This window comes from Meles meles, chromosome 18, assembly GCF_922984935.1.
Source record: "Meles meles chromosome 18, mMelMel3.1 paternal haplotype, whole genome shotgun sequence".
NCBI lineage: Eukaryota > Metazoa > Chordata > Mammalia > Carnivora > Mustelidae > Meles > Meles meles.
In genome coordinates this window covers 21,794,944-21,820,697 of record NC_060083.1, presented here as the reverse complement: position 1 = coordinate 21,820,697, position 25,754 = coordinate 21,794,944, and the positions used below count along the sequence as shown (strand labels likewise).

General features: G+C 37.3%; 1 protein-coding gene across 1 annotated transcript in view; it reads right to left on the bottom strand.

The window, feature by feature from the left end:
• NLK (nemo like kinase) overlaps positions 1-25,754 on the bottom strand; it is a 168,524-nt gene that overhangs the window by 38,504 nt on the left and 104,266 nt on the right. The window contains exon 3 of the mRNA XM_045985973.1: positions 25,030-25,085. Within this exon, the coding sequence (XP_045841929.1) occupies positions 25,030-25,085 (56 nt within the window). The remainder of the gene's footprint in view (positions 1-25,029; positions 25,086-25,754) is intronic.

The following is a 25,754-nucleotide window of genomic DNA, read 5'->3' as shown; positions in this document are numbered from 1 at the left end:
ACCATTCTAATACTGCATCTTGCATGCCTTATACAATAGCTACCCACTTGCACAGCTCTACTTTGTCTCTTTTCCTTTAGTACTTGTCCTATATAATTTACTTGATATGTTTACTGTTTATCTGTCTCCTCAACCCTGCCCCAAAAGGGCAAGTGTTTTTGTCTGTTTTGCTCACAAGTCTTTCCCAAATTCTCAGACACACATGTCTGCACACAGTTAAGTCTCCTATAAACAACTGTTGGGTGAATGAACTATATATACAGTATGTGAGTGTATATATATATACACACATACACACATATATGGAGTACCCACTAGGTACTCTACTAAGTATTTTAAATATATCACCTCATCTGATTTTCATGGCATTCCTGCAAGGAGATGGTAGTATTCCCAATTATAGATGAGGAAATTGAGGCTAACAGAAGGCAAGTAACCTAAGTTTACACAGTAGTAAAATTGGACTTGACTATGTTTAAGATTGTTTCAATGGCTGGATTTTATCTTCTTTTTCTGAATTATCATTTTAAAAACTGTAATAAAATATACTAAATGTTCACTGTGTTTCGTATAGAAGACTTTCAGCTAATCAATGCAGAAGCAATGCTACATGAGTAAAAAAAAATTGCCATTTTTCAACCTCTATGACATCATGGATACAAGCACCAATTATCAATGGCTGCTAAAACCATTTGAAAGGGAAACTGATCAGCATCACCTCAGTCCACCACTCAACCCCAGCTACACTTAATTTGTGATATTATGTCTTTGTGACATTCACACCACTGGCAGAAAATATTCATGTCTTTAAAAACCTCAATATAGGGATGCCTAGGTGGCTCAGTTGGTTAGGTGCCTGACTCTTGATTTCGGGTTGGGTCATGATCTCAGGGTTGTGAGATCGAGTCCCATATTGAGCCCCATTTTGGGCTCTGTGCTGGGCATGGAACCTGCTTAATATTCTTTCTCCCTCTGTCCCTCTCCCACCCCGTGAAGCCTCTCTCAAAATAACAAAAACAACAACAAAAAAAAACCTCAATATAATCAATGTTCTAGCTCCAATGACCAGTTTACGAGAAATATGAGGAATAAAAGAACAAGACACCATGAAGAAGTAATCAGCTAAACACAATGTGGAACATTCTTCAGGAAAAATTCTCCAACAAATAAATAACCAAAAAAAGGGGGTTGGATATGTGAGGGGAAGAGGATGTAGGAATGTTTGGGATAAGAGAGTCTCAAAAGATGTAATAACCAAATGCAATATATGGACTTTGTTTAGAACCTGATTCAAACAAACCTGATTTAAAAAGAGATCTTTGAGGAAATCAGGGAACAGTAAGAAATTAGATAATTTTATTAGATGTGATAATGACATAATGGTTAGGTTGTTTAAAGTCCTTTACAGTTAGAAATGCATATTTAAGTATTTGTAGGTAAAATAATTTGATGTTTGGGATCTAGTTTAAAATAACTCCAGCCTTCCTTTTCTAGGCCCTCAGTAAAAAGAGAAGAGATGAGATTGGAAAAATGATGAATAATTGTTAAATCTGGGTGTTGGGTAAATATGACAGTTATTACACTATTGTTTCTACTTTTCCGTATTTTTGAAAATTTCCAAAAAAGTTAAAAAAAAAAAAACCAAAACCAACTTCCACTATAGGAAACTAGGTAAATACAAAAAAACCAAGGAAAAGAAAAACTACCTAGAATCCTAGCTCTTTGAATGAACTTACATCTTTGTGAAAATGTTGTACATGTATATTTATCTATATATATGTATATTTAAAATTGGAATTATAACATATACATGGTGTTGCTGCCGGTCTTCTTAACTTAATAAAATATAGGGATTTTTCTCCTGTTATTATTCTAATAAAGCAGAATTCTTATGACCTTATAGTGTTCTAATGTACAAACAGAATTCATTTAACCAATCTATCATTGTTGAAAATCCAAGTTATTTCTGACTTTAACTTTAAATAAACCTGAGATAAACATCATATATCTCTATCTACCCATATCTTTTAGATGAATCTGATTATTTTCTCACACATTCCTTTAAGTGGAATTACAGTGCTGAAGTAGAATGTATGACATATACCTTTTTTCATTTAAAGTAACTTGTGAATACTTTCCATGATATATAGTTCTTCTACATAATTTTAAGTGCTTAAATAGTATTCCATTTTTTGGAATATGTCATGACTTAAGCAATCCCTGTCACGGTCGTTTAGGTTATTACTGTGTGACTGTAATGAAGCTCTGTGAGACGGCTTAAGAGTTTTAAAGTTTCATTTCATGAGGGATCCTCAATCATGTATAGATCCTTTCTCTTGGGTAAATCCATTTCTCTGGAGAAGAGCCTTCCAAACTTCTGTCTTAGAAGGCACAAGCCAGGCTGCCAGGATTCTGTATGAGTTGGGGAAGGGGCCAAAGACACCACAGCTCAGCTCTGCTGGCTTAGGAAATAAAGTTTTAGTCTTCTGCAAGACAGAAAAAGAAGATCTGAATCTTACTATTTCTCTCTTGTATATACTTAAAAATTACTTCCCCACTAGGAAATCTTTTTGTTTTCTCTATTTCATCATTTCCACCCACTAGGAAATCTAATCATAGAGACAGGAAAAAACTTCTACTTGTACCATTAAGCCTTAACCAAAAGTCCCAATATTCTTTTTTTTTTTTTTTTAAGATTTTATTTATTTATTTGACAGAGATCACAAGTAGGCAGAGAGGCAGGTAGGGGGCGGGGGGGGGGGAGGGGAGAGCAGGCTCCCTGCTGAGCAGAGAGCCCTATGTGGGACTCGATCCCAGGACCCTGAGATCATGACCTGAGCCGAAGGCAGCGGCTTAACCCACTGAGCCATCCAGGCGCCCCCAAAAGTCCCAATATTCTTGAGTTGGTTCCAAAATCTCAAGGGACCAACACCAGAAACATTATACATAAACAACAACAAAACCAGAAAAACTTTACAGCTGCCATCACTCTATTAAGTGTTGTTAACTTGAGATTTTACTCGGGAAAAAAAAAATTCCTGAAGACAGTATGACACATGTCAGTCATGTCTGCTGAGTCTGGTAACTTTTTGTTCCTGTAAGGATTGAAAATTTCTCGCATGGAAGTGATAGCAGGTTATATTCTATTCTGCCTTTCATATCTACAAAACGGGCAGCCAAGTTGTGATGCCAAAATCTTTACTGTTAGTAGTGACAGTTGGTATGCATGCAAATAGTAGAGAGAAAACATCTTAATTTTCAAGTTATTGGGTTGAATTCGTATTGCTGGCACTTGAAAAATCTTGCTTTGACTTATAAAGGGAGTAAACGACACAGAAGCCAAAAACCGAGAAAAGTATGAAATAATGTCATATGCTTTCTTCTAACAGAGACTACATTTTCAAAGAAAGGGGAAAAGGAAAACATTGGCTGGCTGGAATGGGTAGGTTCTATAACCAGATATTTTATAAATAATTATTCATCTCAGAAAAAAATTCTTACATTTCATTTAGCATTATGAAACATTATTTCCAGATCAGGGTGTTGTTCACTCTAAATCTACTGGATTTGAACTGACAATACTAGACTATTACTGACCAAGAAAAATAATTTCATGTGGTTCAATCCTAACACAGAGAAAAGTATATCAGGTATCAAAATGAAAAGCAAAGGGGCACCTGGGTGGCTCAGTGGGTTAAAACCTCTGCCTTCGGCTCAGGTCATGGTCTCAGGGTCCTGGGATCGAGCCCCGCATCAGGCTCTCTGCTCGGCGGGGAGTCTGCTTCCCCCTCTCTCTCTGCCTACTTGTGATCTCTCTCTCTCTGTCAAATATATAACATCTTAAAAAAAAAAAAAGAAAGAAAAGCAAGGCACTGAAAGTGAATATAAAGCATGATTTCACATGGTAAAGTCAATTCTTCTCTACTAAGACCACATACATGTGTGTAATTTCTTATACAATATAAACCATCATGTATTCCCCCTGCTAAACACAAATGACTAGATTACCATGTCACTGTCTTCAGGATCTGTATACCTGAAAAAGCTTTTATTCAATTGCCTGTTATAATACTTAAGAAAGGAGAATGCTACTTTTATACTTTTGTTTAAGATGATAAGCTGACTTACAAGAGAATGAGATAGAGCACTGAGGGATGTGGAGAATTGTTGAATGGCTATATTGTACATCTGAAACTAATAGCACGGTAAGTTACATTGGAATTAAAATTAAAAGCTTAATAAAAATGAAAAAAAATTTTGAATGGGGTAGGTTGATAAACCTTTACCATTTTGTTTATTACCTGTGTGCAGAGGGGCTTTCCTCTCCTCTAAAATACTATTTTTTAATGTTTATTATTTCTTATAGGTTTTATTTATTTACTTGTCAGAGAGAGAGAGAGAGAGAGACAGAGAGTGGGAGAGCATGAGCAGGGAAAGGGCAGAGGGAGAAGCAGGCTCCACAATGAGACTGATGTGCGACTTGATCCCAGGACCCTGGGATCATGACCTGAGCTGAAGGCAGATGCTTAGCCAACTGAGCCACTGCCTCTAAAATATTTTAAACACAAAAGACTGAAAGATTTTAAATGTATTATTTTTAGAAAGTGATTAAAATGATGACTCTGCAGAGAGTAAGTTTTATCAAGTTTTAGTTTAGCAAAGTAAATTCTTCAGGGGAAATACATTTTTCACTCCACAAATAAAGGAGTTTTTCCTTCATAGAAAACAAGCCAATGAACAGGCCAACCTTTAAAAACTTGATTTCTCTGTATAATACAATTTCTGAATTTGAAGACCGAACAATACAGCTTCAGAAATTTAGAAGCAACACACACCACTTTATGATAAGGTTTCTGCTTTGCTCCAGCAAAAATCCTCTGAAGTCTCAATCCCCAGCATAATGTCTCCCAGATGTCTCAACTAGTTGCCATGCCAACTAAAGCAGCTTAAATTAAATGAGGGCCCGAAAAAGCACCTGCATCACTCCAGGTCTGTTGCGCATTAAATAAAGCTCTCTTGACAGGGACTCAGAGGTGCCATTAACTTGAACAGCAGCTATCTGATTATTGTTTCTGAGTAATTTAATGAGGGTCTCCAAATAAGAGGGAAAACAGGGTATGCTTTCTCTCTCTAGGTCCTTCCAAATGGGACAGCCTCTCCAACAGCTGGTGTACCCACTGGGTCAATGACTTTGCTATGGTCATTTAAGTTACCTTTGGGTAAAGAGAAAATACAGGATTAAAGTTAGGATTTTCAGGAGAATATTAACAGATTAACCATTTCCCCCTATTAAATCTCATCATTAAAAATATGATCATAAAAAACACTGCACGGTATACCAACCTCAGAGTGATCTGAACAGCCCTGTTATAAAATAAATTGCTGCTGATTGCAGCAATTAGTTAAGTAGCTCCACGAAATATGGATTTCTAAATGTACTGATTTGCTTCAGAAAAATGAGCAATGAAAATTAACAATTAAACTGGGGGGGGGGGAAATCTCTGATCCTCAAGTGCCCAAGGAAAACAACAGTGTTTCCACATTATTTTAAAGACCTTTTTGTTGCCGATCTGTTATTCTTGTTAATGTTGACATTTTAGAAACTTATTTTTAACAGGGTAGAAAACAGTGCTTTTGATGCTTTCTCAAATATTGTTAGTCACTGGGGGATATCACTTAATAGAAACAAACTCAGGCCAGGGAGGGTATGTGATTTATCCCAGGTCACATTCCCAGTCTGAAAAAAAGCTATTATTACCTTTGGTTTCCCAATTTCTGGTCCAGTGCACTCTCTACCCCACCGATCTGTTTTCCCTAGGAGCCTGACTGCTAGTATTCCCATTTCTTTTTTTTTTTTTTTTAAGATTTTATTTATTTGACAGACAGAGATCACAAGTAGGCAGAGAGGCAGGCAGAGAGAGAGAGAAGCAGGCTCCCCACTGAGCAGAGAGCCTGATGCGGGGCTCGATCCCAGGACCCTGAGATCATGACCTGAGCCGAAGGCAGAGGCTTAACCCACTGAGCCACCCAGGCGCCCCTAGTATTTCCGTTTCTTATCCAAGTATCATCACCGTATGCAGATTACTTTGAAATAAAGAAAAGCTGAATTATTACTTTTTTTAAAAAAAGATTTTATTTTTAAGTAATCTCTACACCCAACATGGAGCTTGAATTTACAACCCCCAGATCAAGAGTTGCATTCTCTGCTGACTGAGTCAGCCAGGTGCCCCCGACTCACTTTTAATTATGTGCTATGAGGAGAAGAAAAGGAGAAAGGAACCCAACTTTTTGTTGAAGCTTCTTTGTGCCATTTTGTATGTCACCTCATTCAATTCTTATAATGCCTAATTTGAAACTATCCTTATTTAAGAGACGGGCACACAGAGGCTGGGAGAGCTTAAGCTGTAAACACATAGCTTGGATTCAAACCTAGGTTGTAATGATTCTGCAGTCTGATCTTTTCCATGAAATTTCCTTCACTTTGTTTACTACTGAGAGAGAAAATGAAATTCATGAGAATGCCATTACTTGCACTGTTGCAAAATTAGTTTTCAAACAAAAATCAGAAATTCAATACTATAATACATGACACATCTTTAAGAATCCCTTCCTTGTCATGTGTTTTCAAATGGGAAGTCACTCTATTCTCCAACAAATATTCTGAATAGGAGCATGTGCCAGACACTGTTCTAGGCACTGAAAATACAATAGTGTGGTGCAAGAATGTCACTGCATTCACTGACTTTATAGTTTAACAAGGGAGAGGGACCATTAAACAAGCAATTACAATAGATTTGCTCAAAGATTACAACAATGTCATGGCTGTTAATCTCGTAAAGCCCCTTAGGCACTGATCTGCAACTGACTACGCCAGACTTGCATCACACAGCCAATAGAAATAAGAGAAACTAAGTAACTCCACCAAGAGATATTCTTCTAAAGAGATAAATCTCTAAATTATTAGGACTGCTAAGTTCCAGTAACTACAGAGATTTAGACCTTTAAACATGTAAGAAAACCAGGGCCTCTGTCTGGCTCAGTCAGTAGAGTATGCAGCTCTTGATCTTGGGGTTATAAGTTTGAGCCCTGCACTGGATGCAGAGATTACCTAAAAATAAATCTTAAAAAAATGTGAGAAAACCACTGAGATTTCTTCAGCTCCTACTGGATTTCTAAATTAGATGAACATTCTAATTGGCAATTTACCTCTATCTATAGAACACTTACATACATTTGGTTTCCTTAAAATGGTTCACCTAAAAAAGTTTTTTTAAACACATGAGAAATAATAAAAATAAAAGCAATTAACACTCACTGAGTTCTTACTATGCACCAGGCACATTCTAAGCACTTCGAATTATCTCAAAGAATTCTTACAACACAAGTCACAGGCTATTATAAAGAACTAATAGTTCTCTTTTTTGAGTTTGAGTCTTTCCTTTTGGAAGGAACTGAATCCTAAGATGTCTCAAGTAATTGCCCAAATCCACACAAGTATTCTTATTCATTTCTTCTAGCACCTGAATTAGTCTTAGTTCTGTCACTAGGAGGCCACAGCCTCAAATAAGAAATAACCCCACAGTTTGCCAAGGGATTATCTCAGTTTGCTGAAAAGCATTTTTGGGGCCTACTATATGCCATTTTTAACATAGGTCCTCTCATTTAATCCTCATAACAACCTGGGACTATTCTCACGTAACAGATCAAGACTGGAGGTGAAGGAGGCTGACAGGTTAAATAATGATACTCTTTTGCCATCAACAGAAAAGACAAATGTTAAAAAATCAGAGATGAGTTTTTCTACCTCACATTCTTTGCCTCTATCTTTTTCTACCTCCTGAATATTCCACTTCCTTCAAAGCTTACTCCTTTTACTTTCTTTAGTCAAATTATAAAGCCAAAATTGATATTCAACAAACATTTCCTTGTACCTATGAATCTCATATGCTTACTTGAAATAGTTTCTTGAATAGCTTCATGTTCCCTATTTTCTTTAAATAGATGAGAACTTAAAAAATTAGCATATGTGTTTATCTGTTAGCCTACTATTCATAAGTATATAAATATAAAAATAATAGGGACTCCCAGCTAATATATTGTGTGTGGTGGGGGAGAGGGTTGGGCTAGCAGCCCTTGACAAGAAAATGAGAAGAAAAAAAAAAAGTCTTCATTAGAGATAGCTGGAAATATAGGACAGGCTTTTGGTGGGAGGTCTAAGTTGAGAATGTAAGTTTGGGAATCATTAAATGTGATAAGAAATAATCTGTATTTTCTACTAAATGAAGTCTGCCACAGACAGGCTTTTTAATTGATTTTGCTTTTAGTCACAATCTTCCTTTTCTTTGAACAAAGTTTTTCTTATTAAAAATTTTTTTTCTCATTTCGTTCCTTTTTTGTTCAAAAAACCTGGCTATTGAAATTATGGAAGTATATCACCATTACTGAGTTATAAATTCAACCTTAACATCATGACTTTCTTTCGAAAAAATGCACATCAGCGTCATTAGCAGAATTTTTAGTGCATAGTGCCCAAATATAGTATACAGGACGCCCTGCTAGACTTCCACCAAAGTTGCTGAGTATGAAGATGTGTTCAGGAAGGACAGAAGATTGAAGTAGGAAAAAAAAGCATAAATAAGGAATCTTCTAGGGATCAAAGAAATGAGGTGGGACTATATTAGAGATACCAGAAAGGCAGAGAAAAGAGAAGTATTTAAGTTTAAAACTGGTTCTCCACAGTTTTCTCCGATACAAAAATGATTATGGGCAAGAAGAGTAGGAAACTCTCTAGAGTCTAGCAAGCCCACCATACCCTCAATGGTAAGCCTCCCCTGAACCCTTGCTCCAATTAAAACAAACCTGTACTATGACCAATATTTGTTTAACTCACCTCTGTGATGCTGCATCTATTTTAGGAAGTAATGTAAGAAATGTATGATAATCAGCCTCATGACAGAAAACCCGACCACTCTGACTTTGAAAGGTAATTTTGCAGAAAAAGCTACATAATCACCACAGAGACAAATGCTGACACCAGATTCTGACCTTCAATTATGAGGAAGATGACTGACTCCTTTTCTGTTTTTAGGAAGTCATGAGTATTCAAAGCAGTCTCAGAGGCTACAGGGCTGGTGCCAGCAGCATCTTTGTGTAACCATCATCATTAGCATCCATAAATACTGACTGGGCACCAAGTGGGTGTAGAGAGCACGCTAACTCAACGACGAAACAGTGAGGAAATACAGATGAAGGCAAGGCAACATTCAAGAGGTTAGAAAAGACTGAGACTGCTATGTAAAAAATCAAGTAGAGAAAACAAGGAAGCATAAAGATTTTAATGTACAATACATGGCCACAGAAGCTTGACTGGAAAAGAAAAATATTTACTGAGAAGAAAAGTGCTAATATTTATTGAGACTTTTCTATAGATCAAGCATCCAGCTTTAAACTTATTTAACCTCATGTACTGCTAATTATGCTAAGAAATAAGTATATCCTGGTTCCATTATACAAACAAGTCGAGAGGTTTAGAGAGGCAAAGGAACCAACCAAAGGTTATAGCTAGTATGCAGCAGAGCAAATGCAAGATCCTGGCCTTCGTTCTTAACTTGTGCTCTCTTTCAAAAGATGAACTTCGGGAAAAATGGTGAAGGAAATAATTCTACTTCAGAAGAGAAGACTAAGAACCTGGTTTTAAATATGAGTAGTTAAATGAATTTAGGTAGTGGGAGGCAGTGTGGCCGAAGCTTTGGAATGAAAGGCCAGGTTAAGAATCTCAACTGCTACTTACTAGCTTGATTATATTGGACAGGTTAAATAGTTTCTCTGAGTTTGTTTCTACATCTATAAAAGAGGCACAATGATATCTACCACACAGTTACTGCCAGGGTTTAGATGTTGTATGTGGATCACATATAAATGCCTGGCACACAGGTAACAAGGATTACCTGGTGGCTGCTATCATCATCATTGTGATGGGCAGGAGAAAGAGTACTGAACTTATTAAATATCAAGAAGCCAGGCACTGTGCCAAATGTACTACATACATGAATTCACTTATTCCTTGCAACAGTCCTTTTTAAAAAAAAAAAATTTAAAGATTTTATTTATTTGACAGATAGAGATCAAAAGTAGGCAGAGAGGCAGGCAGAGAGAGAGAAAGAGAAGCAGGCACCCTGCCAAGCAGAGAGCCCGATGTGGGGCTCAATCCCAGGACCCTGGGATCATGACCCAAGCCAAAGGCAGAGGCTTTAATACACCAAGTGACCCAGGTGCCCCGCAACAGTCCTTCAAAGAAAAATATCTCCATTTATCACTGAGAAAAAGTGAGCCTCAAGGAAGAGTAACAAAATTTTTTGAAGGTCAAAAAACTAATGGGAGGAAGGGACATAGGATATGAACTCAGGAATGCCCAATATCAAAGTCCACGCATTTGCCAAAATATATGGCTGACTGTGTTCTTATTTTTCCCAACATTTCCCCCTCTCTGAAGAAAAAGGCAAAAGAATGCAATTACCAAAAAACACATAAAAATTAAAGAAAACACACAAAGTTTAAAAAGATCCTTTAAGGGCACCTGGGTGGCTCAGATGGTTAGGTGTCTATCTTTGGCTCAGATCATGATCCTGGGGTCCTGGGATCAAGCCCCATGTCAGGCTCCCTGCTCAACGGGAGTCTGCTTCTCCCTCTCTCTCCTCCTACTGTTCCCCCTGCTTGTGCTCTCTTGCTCTGTCAAATAAATAAAATAAAATCTTTAAAAAAATAAATAAGATCCTTTAAGTTACTGGTTGTAAAAGGAAAGATTAAGACTATCATTGCTAAAGAAGAAAATTTTGGGCCACCTGGGTGGCTCAGTGGGTTAAAGCATCTGCCTTCAGCTCAGGTCCAGGTCATGATCCCAGGGTCCTGGGATTAAGCCCTGCATCAGGCTCTCTGCTCAGCAGGGAGCCTGCTTCCTCCTCTCTCTGCCTGTCTCTCTGCCTACTTGTGATCTCTGTTTGTCAAATAAATGAATAAAATAATATCTTAAAAAAATAAAGAAAATTTTATTCACTTATTAAATAGGGTCTTGTGGTTTTTTGGGCATTAAACATGTCAATCATAGTGACGTTCCTTCATATGAGGACATAAAACCCTTTTAGACCACGAAAAGTTTTCTACAGGACATATTATTTTTGAGGGGTGGTTTTGGACAGATTGGAAACTCAAGGGAGCAATTATAAAAATGCTGATCTCTGAGACTTTTGAGAACCTCCACACAGGGACCCTGCTTCTGGTAAAGGGCTTCTAGTAACCTAATGGGTCTCTCCATTTTGATCTCAGGATGGTAAAAATTAGTAAATGATTAGTATTCCACATAACTAAAACAATAAAAACAAACACATGCAAAACAAAACTGCTCAGCTCATGCATAACAGACTTCCTTTGGAAAAAAGCCACAACCTAATCCTATTTCCTACCATCTGGTTCTCCTGCCACCTTTAAGTGATTTATCAGTAAGAGGAAAAAACTATCAATTAAACATATAATTATTAAACCTATTACCAACTGCACAAATCAGTGCTCTTAATATTTAATAATAACATTCATATAGTATGCAGAGAGCAAACTGATATACTAAGTAGTACATAAATAAATTGTATCTGGCTAACATACAGGTTTGTGCTAGTGTGCTCTGTGAAGTTCCCTGAAGTGCTGCTCTCAAATAAATTGAGTTGGTAGCAGGAGACTCAGCTGGTCTATCAAGTGGCTAAAAGCCCCACTGCTTCCCCACATCCTCCAATTAAGGCAGGTTTGATATATTTAGTGGCTTCTGAAACCTCTGGATCTCCATGTAACACATGCCTCCTGGTATCTACCAACCTTAAAAAACAGAAATAAAAGTCGGAACAGTGGGATATACAAAAAAGATAAAATAAATGGTCCTATGAGTCTCCCTAAATGCTCACACCTGAATTAAATATGTCACGAGGCTAATAATCAGAAGGTTAACCAGAAGGTTAAGCAGTTCAGGAGAATGATAATGGGGTTATGAGGTTTTTCAACAGCTTAAATTAGGTGTGGCTTTGTTGTCATCCAATAATAGTTGGGAGGCCTGGCAGCATTTCATTCCCACAGCTGGGAAGTTATAGAGACACATTTATTTTTTAATGGAGAGGTGAAGGTGAAAAAACTAGATTCAAGCTCCCCCCCCCCTTTTTTTGCTTCACCTGGAACACATGTATTTCAAAGAGCTGATGTGAATAAGTTGCTCTATCTATAGTGATTCTCTTCAAAGCAGAGGGGAAAGAAATTCCAATTGTGAGTTGGAACTTTAAATGTTCTCTAAAACATTCTTAGGATTTGCTAATACGCTAAGCCTGGGTGGGTAATCCACATGCAGGCAGGAAGGGACACTATTAGGAGAGGTAACCATGGGGCAGAAGAAAGGGAATGGTTCTTGGGACAGTGGGCTGAAGGAGGAAATTGTGTCTTATCTTCCTAATTAATAGGAAGGGTTTGGGAGAGCTACTGGAGAAAGGACCAAGAAGCACATAATGTGGATTCAGTCTGGATGGAAGTCTTGGAAGTGCCACTGGGTTGTATGTGGAATACATTTTTCTGGGAGGAGGAGAGCAGGTAAGTAAACATGAGGTACTGAGCTTATCAATTCACTCCTCATTAACAGTTCACAGCCTATTTAAAAAAATAAAAATAAAAAATAAAAACAGGCCATTATGAACGTCCATTTGTTTGCAACAAGTACTTGCTAATGCCATCTGTTGGTAGTCGGTGCTTGCCTTGACGCATTTTGTTGGCATCAGAAAATTCAAATGGATTCCTACTGTCTTTCAGCTTCAGTAAATCCTATCTCCTCTATAAGGCCTTCCCCTACTACTTTTATAGCACTTATTAAGTGCCAGGCACTGTTTTAAGTCAGTCTGTCAATCTATACCAATTTAATTCTCAAAATAACTCTATGAGGGAGATGCCATCTATTATTCTTATTTCATTAACCAGGAAATTGAGGCACAGAGAAGTTATAGGTAATAAGATCACAAAGTCACAGAGATAGTGAGAGGCAAAGCTGGAATTCAAATCTAGGTAGTATGGCTCCAGACTCCATGCTCTTAGCCACAACAGATTTTCTATTAAGTCAAGTTAGAATGCTGACTAGGTACGCCCTGGAGTAATCATAAGATTTTGAAATAAACAGAGGTGGAGGACCCCTGTTCCTGTTTCATGATGTGACAGTAAGTTATTAAACTCAAGACTGCTACTGTCGGGCGGCAGAAGTTAAGGGATGATGAATATGGCAGGGCAGAAGGATGGAGAAGGGGACTGATTTTAAAGTGCTTTAGTATCAAGAATATCAATTAAAGCTCTAGTTATCTAGTACTAAAGAAGCCATCAAAGCTTTGCACGGGGAAGAAATGGAGACACTCTCCAGTCAGTTTTCCAAATATAACAAGAATATGGGATGAAGGTCAATATTCCATATTCCCATATTCAGGCCCGCCAAATGGTCTCTGACTTAGATCATTTCCACCTCCCAGACAAAAGAGAAAGAATAAAACCGATTCATTACACAGCTTCCGCTATCAATAAATACTGGGGAAATTTGAAGCTATTAGGAATAAATGTTTATTAATGATAAGGTGTTGTGCAAATAGGTCATAAAAAAGCACGGCTAAATGAACAATTCAGAGAGCTCATCGTCCTGGACAGCTCAAGTTGCGTATAACTGTGGAATCTGTAATATGGTCTTATGTAGACGACTACCTATCAGGTTCTAAAACTCTCACCATCTGCAATTCAGAACTATAGTGGTCTGACCTGCTTGCTCAAGTAAATTGAAGTCTGAGAACACATTTAATGTTTTACGTGCAATGAGCAACTCATTTTGTAAGAAAAATTATTAATGATATGTTAAAAGCTCTCACAGAGCAAAATAAGGGTATTTAACTGGTTTAGCTGGATTGGGAGAAGAAAACTGAGAATTTGTTGTATCAAATTATTTCCTACAGAATGAATATGGGCAGGAAGCTTTGAAAACACAATTTTATTCCCTAAACAATCTTTACTGACTTCAGATAATGAAAACTGGATCATTCTTTTTTCCATTGCACATTGGACAAAAACCAACACTAAGCCAGACCAAAAAGAAATCTTACAGTATTAAATATTTATCAAGTAGGTGTCATATTGGTCAAAGGTTCTATAATCCTTTTTTTTTTTTTTTTTAAGAGTCTTCATCTTTGTGTGATACATGTTGGAACAAATAGGAATCAGGTGATTTTCCCAAAAAGACACAGTGTATTTGTGATTTAATAAGTTATAATACACGGATTGTCATGTCTGGCTCCTTCAGCCATGAATTCTCTTATATGAAAAGTCCAAGAATGACAATGAAAACATGCCCAAACCCATATTAAGCATTAATTCTGAAATCTTGCCATTCCTATTTGAAAGAAGAAAATCTCAAAACCATAAATATGGGAGACTTTTAATAGACTCACATTCCCTTTCCCCCAAATCAGGTCCACAGAGGAGGGAAATTTCAACCTAGATCTCAGATATGTAACTGCCTCTGAAATAAAAATGAGGGCATTAAATAGCATGGATAATGAAACTCTGGTTTATGGATATTGTTGATTTCAAGCAATGCTTTCCATGTGGAAGAAAAACAGCAATGCATCACAGAGAGAATTGCTTTCTCCTGTAACAAATGGTCAGCCCTAAATCTCATCATCTTCTTTGGAACAAAAAGCATGGGCGCCTTTGCAACGAGAAAAAAAAAAAGAAAATCAGTGTGTGCTTCAATTAGAATCACTGACCTTTTCTGAAGCATGCTTGTGCTTCTCTATAGAAATCAATGGAATAAAAGGTCATGTTTTTAAAATGTTTGAATACAACAATCTCTTTCCCAGGCAATGGCAAATTCCTTTTATTTTTAAGGTAATTAATCTGTCGTATATAGAATGTCAAAGATTTAAAAATTAAAACCACCTTTAATTTGCAATTTAAAACTAATTAAAAATATCAATTCTGTCACCAGAAAAAAGGGAAAAATCATTGGAAAGATACATACTATGTTCTTCATTCTGCATACTCTGTCATAGCCCAAAAGGTTCTGTTGGCTGAGTCCTTGTCACTAAGGCTATAAACAGAAAGAGCATCCTAGAGGAAAAAAAGGTTACTTTAAACAGCTCTCTTCTTTCCAAAGTGTCTTGAAGAAGACAAAAGCAAGCTCTATGAGTGTCAAACGGAGATGGTAAAGCTTGGTGATTATTAACTTCCCACCATCATAACTCTCCAAAGCAAATGCACATACACACAAAAATGGAGACTAAGAGTCAAGAAACAGATGCCAAAAGAAATGATTGGAAATAGTCACGATTTTTTCTGGATATTAAAAAAGATATTTGAAAGCAGAGCCTTTGCCTAGATTAGAAACATTTTACTTCTCCAGTTTTTTTAATTCATGAAGAGAAAGGGCAAATTCTTCAATCACCTCTTAATCCATTTAGGGAATAAATGCATATATCAGTCATATAAAATACTCCTTACTGCCATCATAACAAATCTTAATACTTTCTCTAAGGACAATGAGCCTTCAAATTAGACCCACCAACCTTTCCTAACGGGTCTAAAAACTTACTTCTGTGTCCAGACAATCTGGTTTCAAATATCCTTCTGCCCAACAGAATTTGAGAGCAATTTACTCCAGTCCGATCTATTGTAAAGCAGCAAGAATGATGTCATTAAAACCTGAGAGCAGATTGCTATCAGTGGTATAAACAATCCCAAACAGCATTCTGAAGGGAAGACAAGCCTCTCAATATGACAAGCTACAGATGCTTCCTTACCTACCAAGTGAAATTCATTTTAAAAGACAAAGTTATAAAAGGAACCAGTTATGAAGGGCAGGGAGGATTCAAAATATACAGAGAACAAAAATATCTAAGAAGAAAGAATCTAGGAGAGGTGTATCAGAGAAGTCTGAGTACTTTTTATGGCAGTAAGATGAGATGAAATAAAATGGTGGTCCATGTAAAGGGGTCTGCCTCTCTGTCAAGATAGAAGTTTGCTGTATGTCAATTTTATCTTTAAAAAGATGTAAGAAAAAAGATGTAAGTTCTGCCTTTTTCATTTGTTCAGAGTGCCCACTTTCTAACATTTGTGTAATGAATGATCTAATATACACTCAGATGTGCAACCTATTAGCACTGTTCCACACCACTTAATTAGAACAGCTATGCAGAAAGTCGCATGGACCCACAAACACAAAATCAGATACTGCCTAAAACTTTGTGGGAAAATAAAAATGCAGCTGGAAATACTGAAAATATAATTTATCCTACTAATAGGTCATTGATCTTGTATGGCTCCTATAAGGAAGGACCAGAGGAAATATTTTATTCTATGAAAACTTTAAGTCCTAGGTAAGTCTTCCAAACTCTTTTTAGGAATGAGAGAAGGGCAGAGCAGTTTTTTCTGCTTAAGAAAATTACTCTAGTATTATAATTATTTGAAAATCATGAATCATCCACAATTGAACCATGAACCCCTTAAGGATAACAACAATGCCCATTATACTTCACTACCTGCTGGTACTTCTATCCTGAAGATAAAGTTCTAAAGTTACGCATAAAATGAACTTTGAGTATCACAAGTCATCTGGGAAGATACCATGTTGGAAACAAATATGTCAAATTCACATTAAATTCAACAGTATTGTGTTCTCTGGCGTTGAAGCAGAATGCTGTTTTCTTTGAACCCCACAGAAACAGCTGGCTCTTGTTAAGGGGTCATACTATATAAACTATCTCTCTCAACAGCATCATGCTTAGTTTGGGGACATTCTCTCACTAGGGAAGCCTATGGGAGCTGAAATTACCTGAGGGAACAGCACAATCTTGATTCTTAGTTCATGCTCACTCTGGAAAATCCGCTAAATGAATGGAATGGGACACAAAGTAATTACCACTTTTATTCATGTTTAAAAAGTCAAAGAATGAATGAAGCAGAGATTTGAGGTGATTAGTTCAAGGCTCCAAGTCAAAAACACACATAGCCTTAAACTTCTGCTACTTCATTTTAAATCCTTTCCACTCTTGTGTCAGAATGAAAATACAGTTGGAACTTTCTTCCTGAAATAGAAAATAGATTCTAACTTTCCTAAAGCTTAAACATAAGATGAATTAGATCCTCAAGTTTTTTTAATATTCTTTTTTTTAAAAGATTTTATTTATTTATTTGACAGACAGAGATCACAAGTAGGCAGAGAAGCAGGCAGAGAGAGAGGAGGAAGCAGGCTCCCTGCTGAGCAGAGAGCCCAATGTGGGGCTCGATCCCAGGACCCTGGGATCATGACCTGAGCCGAAGGCAGAGGCTTTAACCCACTGAGCCACCCAGGCGCCCCTACATCCTCAAGTTTTTAAACACTGGTAGATCAATCACAGTTAATTTGGTCATCAAAAAGCATTTACGATGAATACATGAAGAGCATCGACACCATTCTGAGGAGCAGTCTTCATGTAAAGAGCTAACAAGTGGAAACAGAGTAAGCTGTTTCCATTTCCCCTCCTTTTCTAGGCTGTGGTTGGTCCCACTGCTAACGCTCAAAGACCTCTCCTTAAAAAAACAAAAGAAAGAATAAAAGAAAAAAAAATACCAGAAAGTAAAGAGACTAATAGTCTCTTATCCTTGTCTTTTCTAGCAGTCTTCACAGTAATCCAGATCTTAGCTAGATGACACAAACAGCTGGTTCACATTTGCTACTTAAAAGTCCCTTAGGTGGTCACTGTTAACTTCAACATTCGTGCTGATAATTATTCTGGTGACTTTAGTCTAGTGGATCCTAACTCCGAGGGCACATTCAGATCACTGGGAGAACTTTTCAAAAATACTTACTGATACCTCGGACCAAACTCAGAATATAGGGTTCGAGCATTTGAATTTTTTTTTTTTTAAAGATTTTATGACCCATCATGACCCAAGCCGAAGGCAGAGCTTAACTGAGGCACCCAGGCACCCCCATTTGAATTTTTTTTCAAAAGCTCCTTAGATGATTTTAATGAACAACCAGGGTAGAGAATCTCTATCCCTCAATTTCTCAACTGTCTGACCTCTAAGGACTTTTGTTACTATTCTACTTTGTCTACCTTAAAGCATGACTCTACTTTCTATCTCGAAACGACTACAACTTGTTCTAACTACAAATTCCTTTCTTTGAGCACAGTCTCCATATTCTAACCACACTACTACTCCTTCTAAACCTGTTGCTTGCTATCACCCCAACATCTGTCTTTGGAACTCATCTCTCCTTTCTCAGGGTACACCAACTCCTCTTCTGATATTAAGTGCTTCTCTATCGATGTAGCCAGCCTTCTGTGATGATCTAGGGAGGCCCCTCCCCATTTTTTTCATTTCCTTGTTCTGCCTCTGTGAATACCCAACCAGCCATCAACATCAAAGCCCAGGCTGTTGAGTACATGGCTGAAGAGGTCCCAATGAATTGCCAAGAATCCTGGGTCTGCACCACAGTTGCTGCCTCTCAGCCCTAAGAGCTACGTCCTTTTTAAGTTTTTTTTCTTTTTTAATTGTGGTAAAATATACATAATGGGGAGTCCCTCTCCATCAGATGCAGCCCCCCAGATGTGGGACAATGATCAGGGGGAAGCCAGTGGTGCAGGCAATGAAAAGATTCACCTGAGGCAGAACAAGGGAGATATAAGTTTATTGAATACATTGCAAGGTAGTGGTGGGGTGGAGAGCAAACAAGAGACTGTCTGCAAGGTGGCAGTGAGTAGGGGTTCTATTTAAAGTGGGAAGGTGAGGAGGTATGGGGATGCATGGAATTTTCCCTTTTTTGGTAATTGTGCCTGGTTGTAAGTAGCCCATTCCTCAGTTTGGGCCAATGGATATTTTGAGGTGGGTTACCTGATGGGCCTGTCAGTATTCAGCCAGGTGGTCGTTGTGGGCCCTTTAACCTTGATCAAGTTTCCATTGCTCAAGTCTGTTGTCTAAAAGTGGCCTCTACACATAACAAGAAATTAACCATTTTAACCATTTTTACATGTACAATTCAGTGGCATTATGTACATTCACAATGTTGTGTAACTGTCACTAATTTTAGAACTTCCTCATTAGCCCAAAGAGAAACTGTTAAGTTTATAAAGGACACTTCTGATTCTGTCATTCCTCATCACAAGTACCTTTCACTGCGCCTTCAAATGCCTACTGAATAAAGATGAATGTTTTTAGTTTAACATTCAAGGCCCTCCATGATTTGCCCCAACTAGCTTAATTTCTCATTATCCATGCATGCTAAATTCTAGCCAAATGGACGACTTGCCATTCCCTAAAAGATGATCCTGATACTTAATCTCTCCATCTTGAATATCCATTTTCCTCAAGGCTACCTGTCCAAATCCTTCTCATCTTTCAACAATCAGCTGAAATGTCATTTTCTTCATGAAGTCTTAGACTGTTTTTTTTTCTGCCTGAAGCAATCTCTCCTTTTAAAGCTCCACACCATTTGCCCATATTCTTTTAGAACTTCTACCATATATATGTGTGTATGTGTATATATGTGTATATATATATATATATATATATATGTGTGTATGTATATATACATATATATGATGGAAGAAATTCTAACAATATGGGAATCTTCAAAGCTCCTCAGATGTAGATTTCTGGTTCTTGCTGGTACGGTTTGATTGAGAGTATGAGTGCACTTATGTATGTATACACCTACTTCATTTTGTTTGTTCTTAGCAATTCAAAGACTTCTAAGATTCCCTGAGGTTTACAGAGCTCTTTCTTTGTTTTCTTTTTTTGGAAAGATTTCATTTATTCATTTGTCAGAGAGAGAGAGAGAGGCAGAGGGAGATGCAGGTTCCCCACTGAGCAAGGAGCCTGATGCGGGACTCAGATTCCAGAACCCTGGGATCATGACCCGAGCTAAAGGCAGACATTAACCGTCTCAGCCACCCAGGCATCCCTACAGAGCTGTTTCACAGCACCAAGGAATCATGTATTGTGTATTCTTTAAATTACAAAATGCAGCTATAAAATATACTATACAAATACTATTAGTTAAACTTAAAACGACTGCGTTTGAGGAGCCCAAAACTACATTATTGCTCATCAAGGACTCTAACTGGTCAAAATGGGGATGGAGGTTCCCTTGCTGCCTTTATGACAAGACATTCCCATTTAAACAATGCCTGCACAGAACAAACCTATTATAGAAACACTTCTGAAAGTAAAAGGAGGAACTTATTAATAATTATACAGGACATTAGGTAAAATCCAGGAGTCCTGATAAACAGGGACACATGATTCCCCCATTAGACTTCTCACTTCCATAGTTTTAGCAGTAGTTGCTTCTAGTACAAATAACCTGTTCTACCCATATTCTTCTCCATAAAACATTAAGAGCATGTTTCATTATATTTCAAAGTAAAAGTAAACTTTTCCCAAGGCAGGCCAAATTTTTATTTCTAATCCAGCAGGCATCCAGTACTTTCTGGGAAAAGGCATGTTTATGTACAGAATTCAGGATTCTCACTAAAGCATGATAAACGATTTTCAATCAAATAATTACAACTGGTTTTTCTTGGGTTAAATTTCAGTAGGCTCAAAGTATTTTCATTTAGCGCTGAAGTATTTTCACACAGTTTTCCAAACAGAAAGTCAAAGTGCAAAATGAATAACGTAATCCTTTAACAGCTAAAAGCTCAGTTAAAAAATAATCTTTCTTAATTATTAAGGAACATATTTTGCAGGGTGATACATTAGATTTAAAAAATATGAAAACAGAAAAGCTACAAGATAAAGAGAACATGGGAGAATTTATTGCTCCTTTCATATTGGACTCCTGCTAAATCTGCTGGACCCTGTAGGCAGATTTGTCAACAGTTAAAATCTGGACATCATCTTTCTACAAGTTGCTTAAGGAGCTATCTAAAGAAAACTCAAGCCACTGATGGTGGGCACTGTTGCAATCATTTTATTGAAGTTTCAGGGGAAAATGTATGATTAACTGCATACTATATGATCATACTCTTACTGTACATCTGATTACATCAAAATGTTCATAGACTCAGATTTTCTAAAATGATATTAACCATTAAAATCAATGTAAAGAGAGGGGCACCTGGGTGGCTCAGTGGGTTAAAGCCTCTGCCTTCAGCTCAGGTCATGATCTTGGAGTCCTGGGATCGAGTCCGGCATTGGGCTCTCTGCTCAGCAGGGAGCCTGCTTCCTCCTCTCTCCCTGCCTCTCTGACTACTTGTAATCTCTGTCTATCAAATAAATCAATAAAATCTTAAAATCAGTGTAAAGAGATCTTAAAATGTTTCTGTAGTAATAGTTACACATGCAATATAACAGCACAATTTTTTAATCTTAGAAAAAAGTGCAATAAATGGTACTGTATGTATAATAGAAGGTTAAGATTATTTATTTCCTTTTAATGACTTAAATAATATGATAAATACATACTTTTGACTCTATGAACTGATTCCTTTATCAACTAACTAAATAGTAGAACATCCATTAGAATAGCAACATACTTAGAACTTACCTAAAATGACAGAGCCTCAAACAGACCTCAAGAGTTTCTTCAAAGCACAATTCCATGATCATACATTTAAAACTCAAAATATTATCCATTCTAAAATCTGCAAAGACACAACAATCCTCTAATTTAAAAAAAAAAAAAGCCACTGTCTAAAACCGTGTGTAATGTGTATGCCATGTTCTTGAGATACTACAGAGGGAGCTGCTAACACAGATGAATAATTGCCTTCCTACAAAGTCTTTATAATCCTGGGGCAGCTATAGGAACAAATCCTTTTTATGCTGAAAGGATTCAGTGTTTTCCAAATAGCATCACCAGTAGAAAACACCTTTTTTTCCTATGCATTATTCTATATATAGCTAAAAATTATACAACAGAAAACAAGAATATTTGAGGCTTAGGTTTGAAGCTCTTTTGTGGCTAACTAATTACAATAGGTGTCCATTTTTTAACCTGAAGGTAAAAAAATTAAATAAGAAAGTAAAACATTTAAGTAAATGGTCTACCAGATGGTTCCACAAAAACTTATGGCAAGGACTTAATTCAACATTCATGAACAATTCTGAAGAGAGGAATTGCACAGAAACATTATGCTAACTAACGAAATGGGCTGAAATAAGCCACCAACAGGTACTATACTATCTATGCCACTCACGGTTTTAAACTATAACTATGTTAACTTTCCCTCTGCTCTGCAAGTATTTGAAATAATAATCAATCAAGGATCTCCCAGACTCCAATTATGGTCACTAATAAGTGACTGAGAACTCCTAGCTTACAGAAGCACACAAAGTTTTTAAAGGAATGACAAACCCAAGTATACAGAATTAATGCCTGATATAAACAATTCACGCTTGAACTAAAGAACAGAAAATGATATTATAAATTAGCTAAGTGCTCACTGAAGAGAATCTAAATATATCTGGCACTTATTAAATATAAACATATTCACAATTTATTATTCGAAAACATTCTTTCCTCACAGATGGCCTAGGTGCAATCAAGGGTTAACTTAGCAGATCTAGGCTACCCAAACCCTACATATTCCAAAAATCTTTAGGACTGGCTCAGGACCAACTCCTGGGAAATAACCTTTGAGCCCTTGCAATGTCCTGCCTCATAAGAGTGTCTTAGTATACCTGGGGCTTTGGTCACATCAGACAGTTTATGCTAACAGTATGATTTATGGTGACACCTGTTTTTGTTTGCCTGGGGCCTTGGGCCAGCTGTATTAGTTTAACCTCTGGGTGTGGAAGAGGAGGAGGGCTGGAGACTGAGTAGCTAAGGTTAGCCCTGTGGGTGCTCTATGCCTACCTGACTGACCTCTGATAAAAACCCTGGACACTAAGGCTCAGGTGAGCCTCCCCAGTTGACAACATTTATCTGTGTTGTCATACACTGTTGCTGGGAAAATTAAGCAAGATCTGTGCAATTCTATGGGGAGACCAAATTGGAACTTTGTACCTGGTTTCTGATGGACTCTGCCTTATGCACCACTTCCCTTTGCTGACTTAATCTGTATCTTTTTGCTGTAATAAACTGTAGCCATGGTTAGAATACCTTTCCTGGATCTTATGAGTTCTTTCAGCAAATCACGGAATCTGAGGGTAATTTTGGGGACCCCTGACACAACCTACAATACAATAAAATTCGTATTTAATAAAGAAGATTTCTTCTAATTTCAAGGTTTGCTGTCAGCAACGTCATTTCCAAACAGGTAGAAATAGCATTACACATTCATAGGAATGCTTCTAATTCTAATGCTTTCCAGCCAGCTAAAAGGATAAAAGTGACTCCTGGCCAGGTGTAGGAAGTTACTTTGGATGAATGACACAAGTATGGCTCCACTTCCATGAGTTCCCTACCTTGGTAATTTTCAGGAAGCCTATGAATTTCTCCTTTCTTTCTCCTCACTTGTTACTTCTGATCTACAGTTGAGGAGAAAAGAACTTTCTCAATTCTTTACATTTCTAAATTCTTTAAATAAGCATATGTCAAGAAGCATCTGACCAGGCCCAAGATCGCAGGTATACAAAGACACTCTTGTTATCCAGAAGCTGATCAAGACCCAGTCCCTCCTTTGAAAGTGTAAGGTTGGTGCACCCCAAGTCCACTGAGTTAAGCCTTTACTAATTCCATAAAAGACTTATGGGTTTATGGTCATAAAAGACCAAGGATTACAGCATTCAAGAGCTCTAGGTTTATCAGATCACAATATTGCAGCAGTGTCGATCAGCGATAATTCTATCACTTTACAACGTTTCCCAATTCCCCAGTCAGCTTAGCTATTCTCCTTCCCTTAGGGAAGCTCTTAATTGTTCCCAGTTACTAAAGAAATTATCAAAGATAATTGTCTAGTATAGAATTACCTACCACCTGTGTAAGAATGAGATTTTTAATCTCACTGTTAAGTCTGAAAAACTATCTTGCTTTCATATTTGTTTCCACTCTTAAGTCATAGGTCTAGTGTTAATAACAAGCCTTGGGTCAATAAACTAGTGTCCTGAGCTCACTGAATTTAAAGATTTAGGACTCCCTGTCTTTCACTTCAAGTTTTACCCTGTTAAATACAGAATGGTAAATTGTGATGCTTTTCCTAGGACTAACCTATGTCCCAATTTTTTATTTTCATGCACAGTCCCAGGAGTTAATACTAGGCATTATTTTAGAGTTTGTTATTATCCATGATACCTTACATACTATTTTTACATATTAACAGTAGTAATATAATGGTAAAGCCTCTATCCTGAGAGAATCATGTAGGAGTTGAAATAAGGACCACAGAGTCAGACCATTTGGAATTGAACCTCAATCTTAATATTTACTAGGTCTGTGATCTTAGTCAAGTCTTTTTTATCTTTTGTGCCTCAATTTCCTCTTCTATAATATGGGAACAGTCAAAGTCTCTCTCCCAGATGGTTGTTATAGAGAATAAATAAACTTGTATGTGTAAATAACTTAGAATTGTGCCTGGCATCTGAAAAAAACTTACTTAAGTAATGACTATTACCAGCATCATCACCATTACTCCAAAGAACTTGGGATTTGACTTACATTATCTCTTTAATTTTCATCTTACCCCAAGTGGTAGAAAAAAAGGGCAGCATTATCCTCTTAACTGATAGGCAGTTGTTGTATAGCAACAAGAGTACTTTCTTGAGTTCCATACAACATAGCACTGGCTTCATCTGCAAAATGGGGATGGTAATAGCCTATCTCATAGGCTGTGTGGAGATTAAGTAAAATATGTGCTCCAAAGTCCGGTTTTATGGTATCACAATTCAGGATACATTGATAATACTGCTCTGTCAGATTTCAAAATTACCTGGTTCCAGGTACTCAACCACCTCTGCAAAGATGAGATTTTATACACCTTAAAGCATGAACCCCCAAAGGTGCTAGAAGAATAAATTAATATTGTCCCCTTCTTTCACATTCCCTGGTTAGGATACATTTCTTCAAAATAGTCAATGTGTGGAGGTTGGAGTATGTCAAGGGCAGAGAGTACCTGAGAAAAGGGAAAAAAAAAAAAAAGTCAAATTTAGAGAACTAAAAAGGAAGCAAAATATGACATAAATGCAAGTAAATACTATTAACTTTTTAATGATGTAAGGCTTAGTTACAATTGCCCACTGAGATGAACTAAATTTGTCAGTCAAGTAACAGTCTTAAACACTAAGGTGGGTTTGTAAAACTACTATGTAAAAGACAATTCTATCTAAACTAAAATGACAGGGCCAACTGGGTTCTACCACATGCCACCAGATTGCTGCATGGCAAGTGTTTTGAAACGCCATTATTTTTAACAATCAGTGTTGCTCTAAGAGCACGAAGAGACACATCTATCATTCATTCCTCTACTCCTCTGTTCAAAAAATGTTTACCAAGTACATTCTACCTGGCAAGCACCATGGTAGGCTCTTTGGTTATACTGATAAACAAAAGTGATACCATCCCTGCTCTCATGACTAGTAGTGAGGAAGGCATTAAAGAAATAAGCAGTTATACAACTATATAATTATGATATATATTATTTGAAGGGAAAAAGTCAAGAGGAATGGGGACAAAAGTTTCCCTGAAGGGCGCCTGGGTGGCTCAGTTGGTTAAGCAACTGCCTTCGGCTCAGGTCATGATCCTGGAGTCCTGGGACTGAGTCCCACGTTAGGCTCCCTGATCA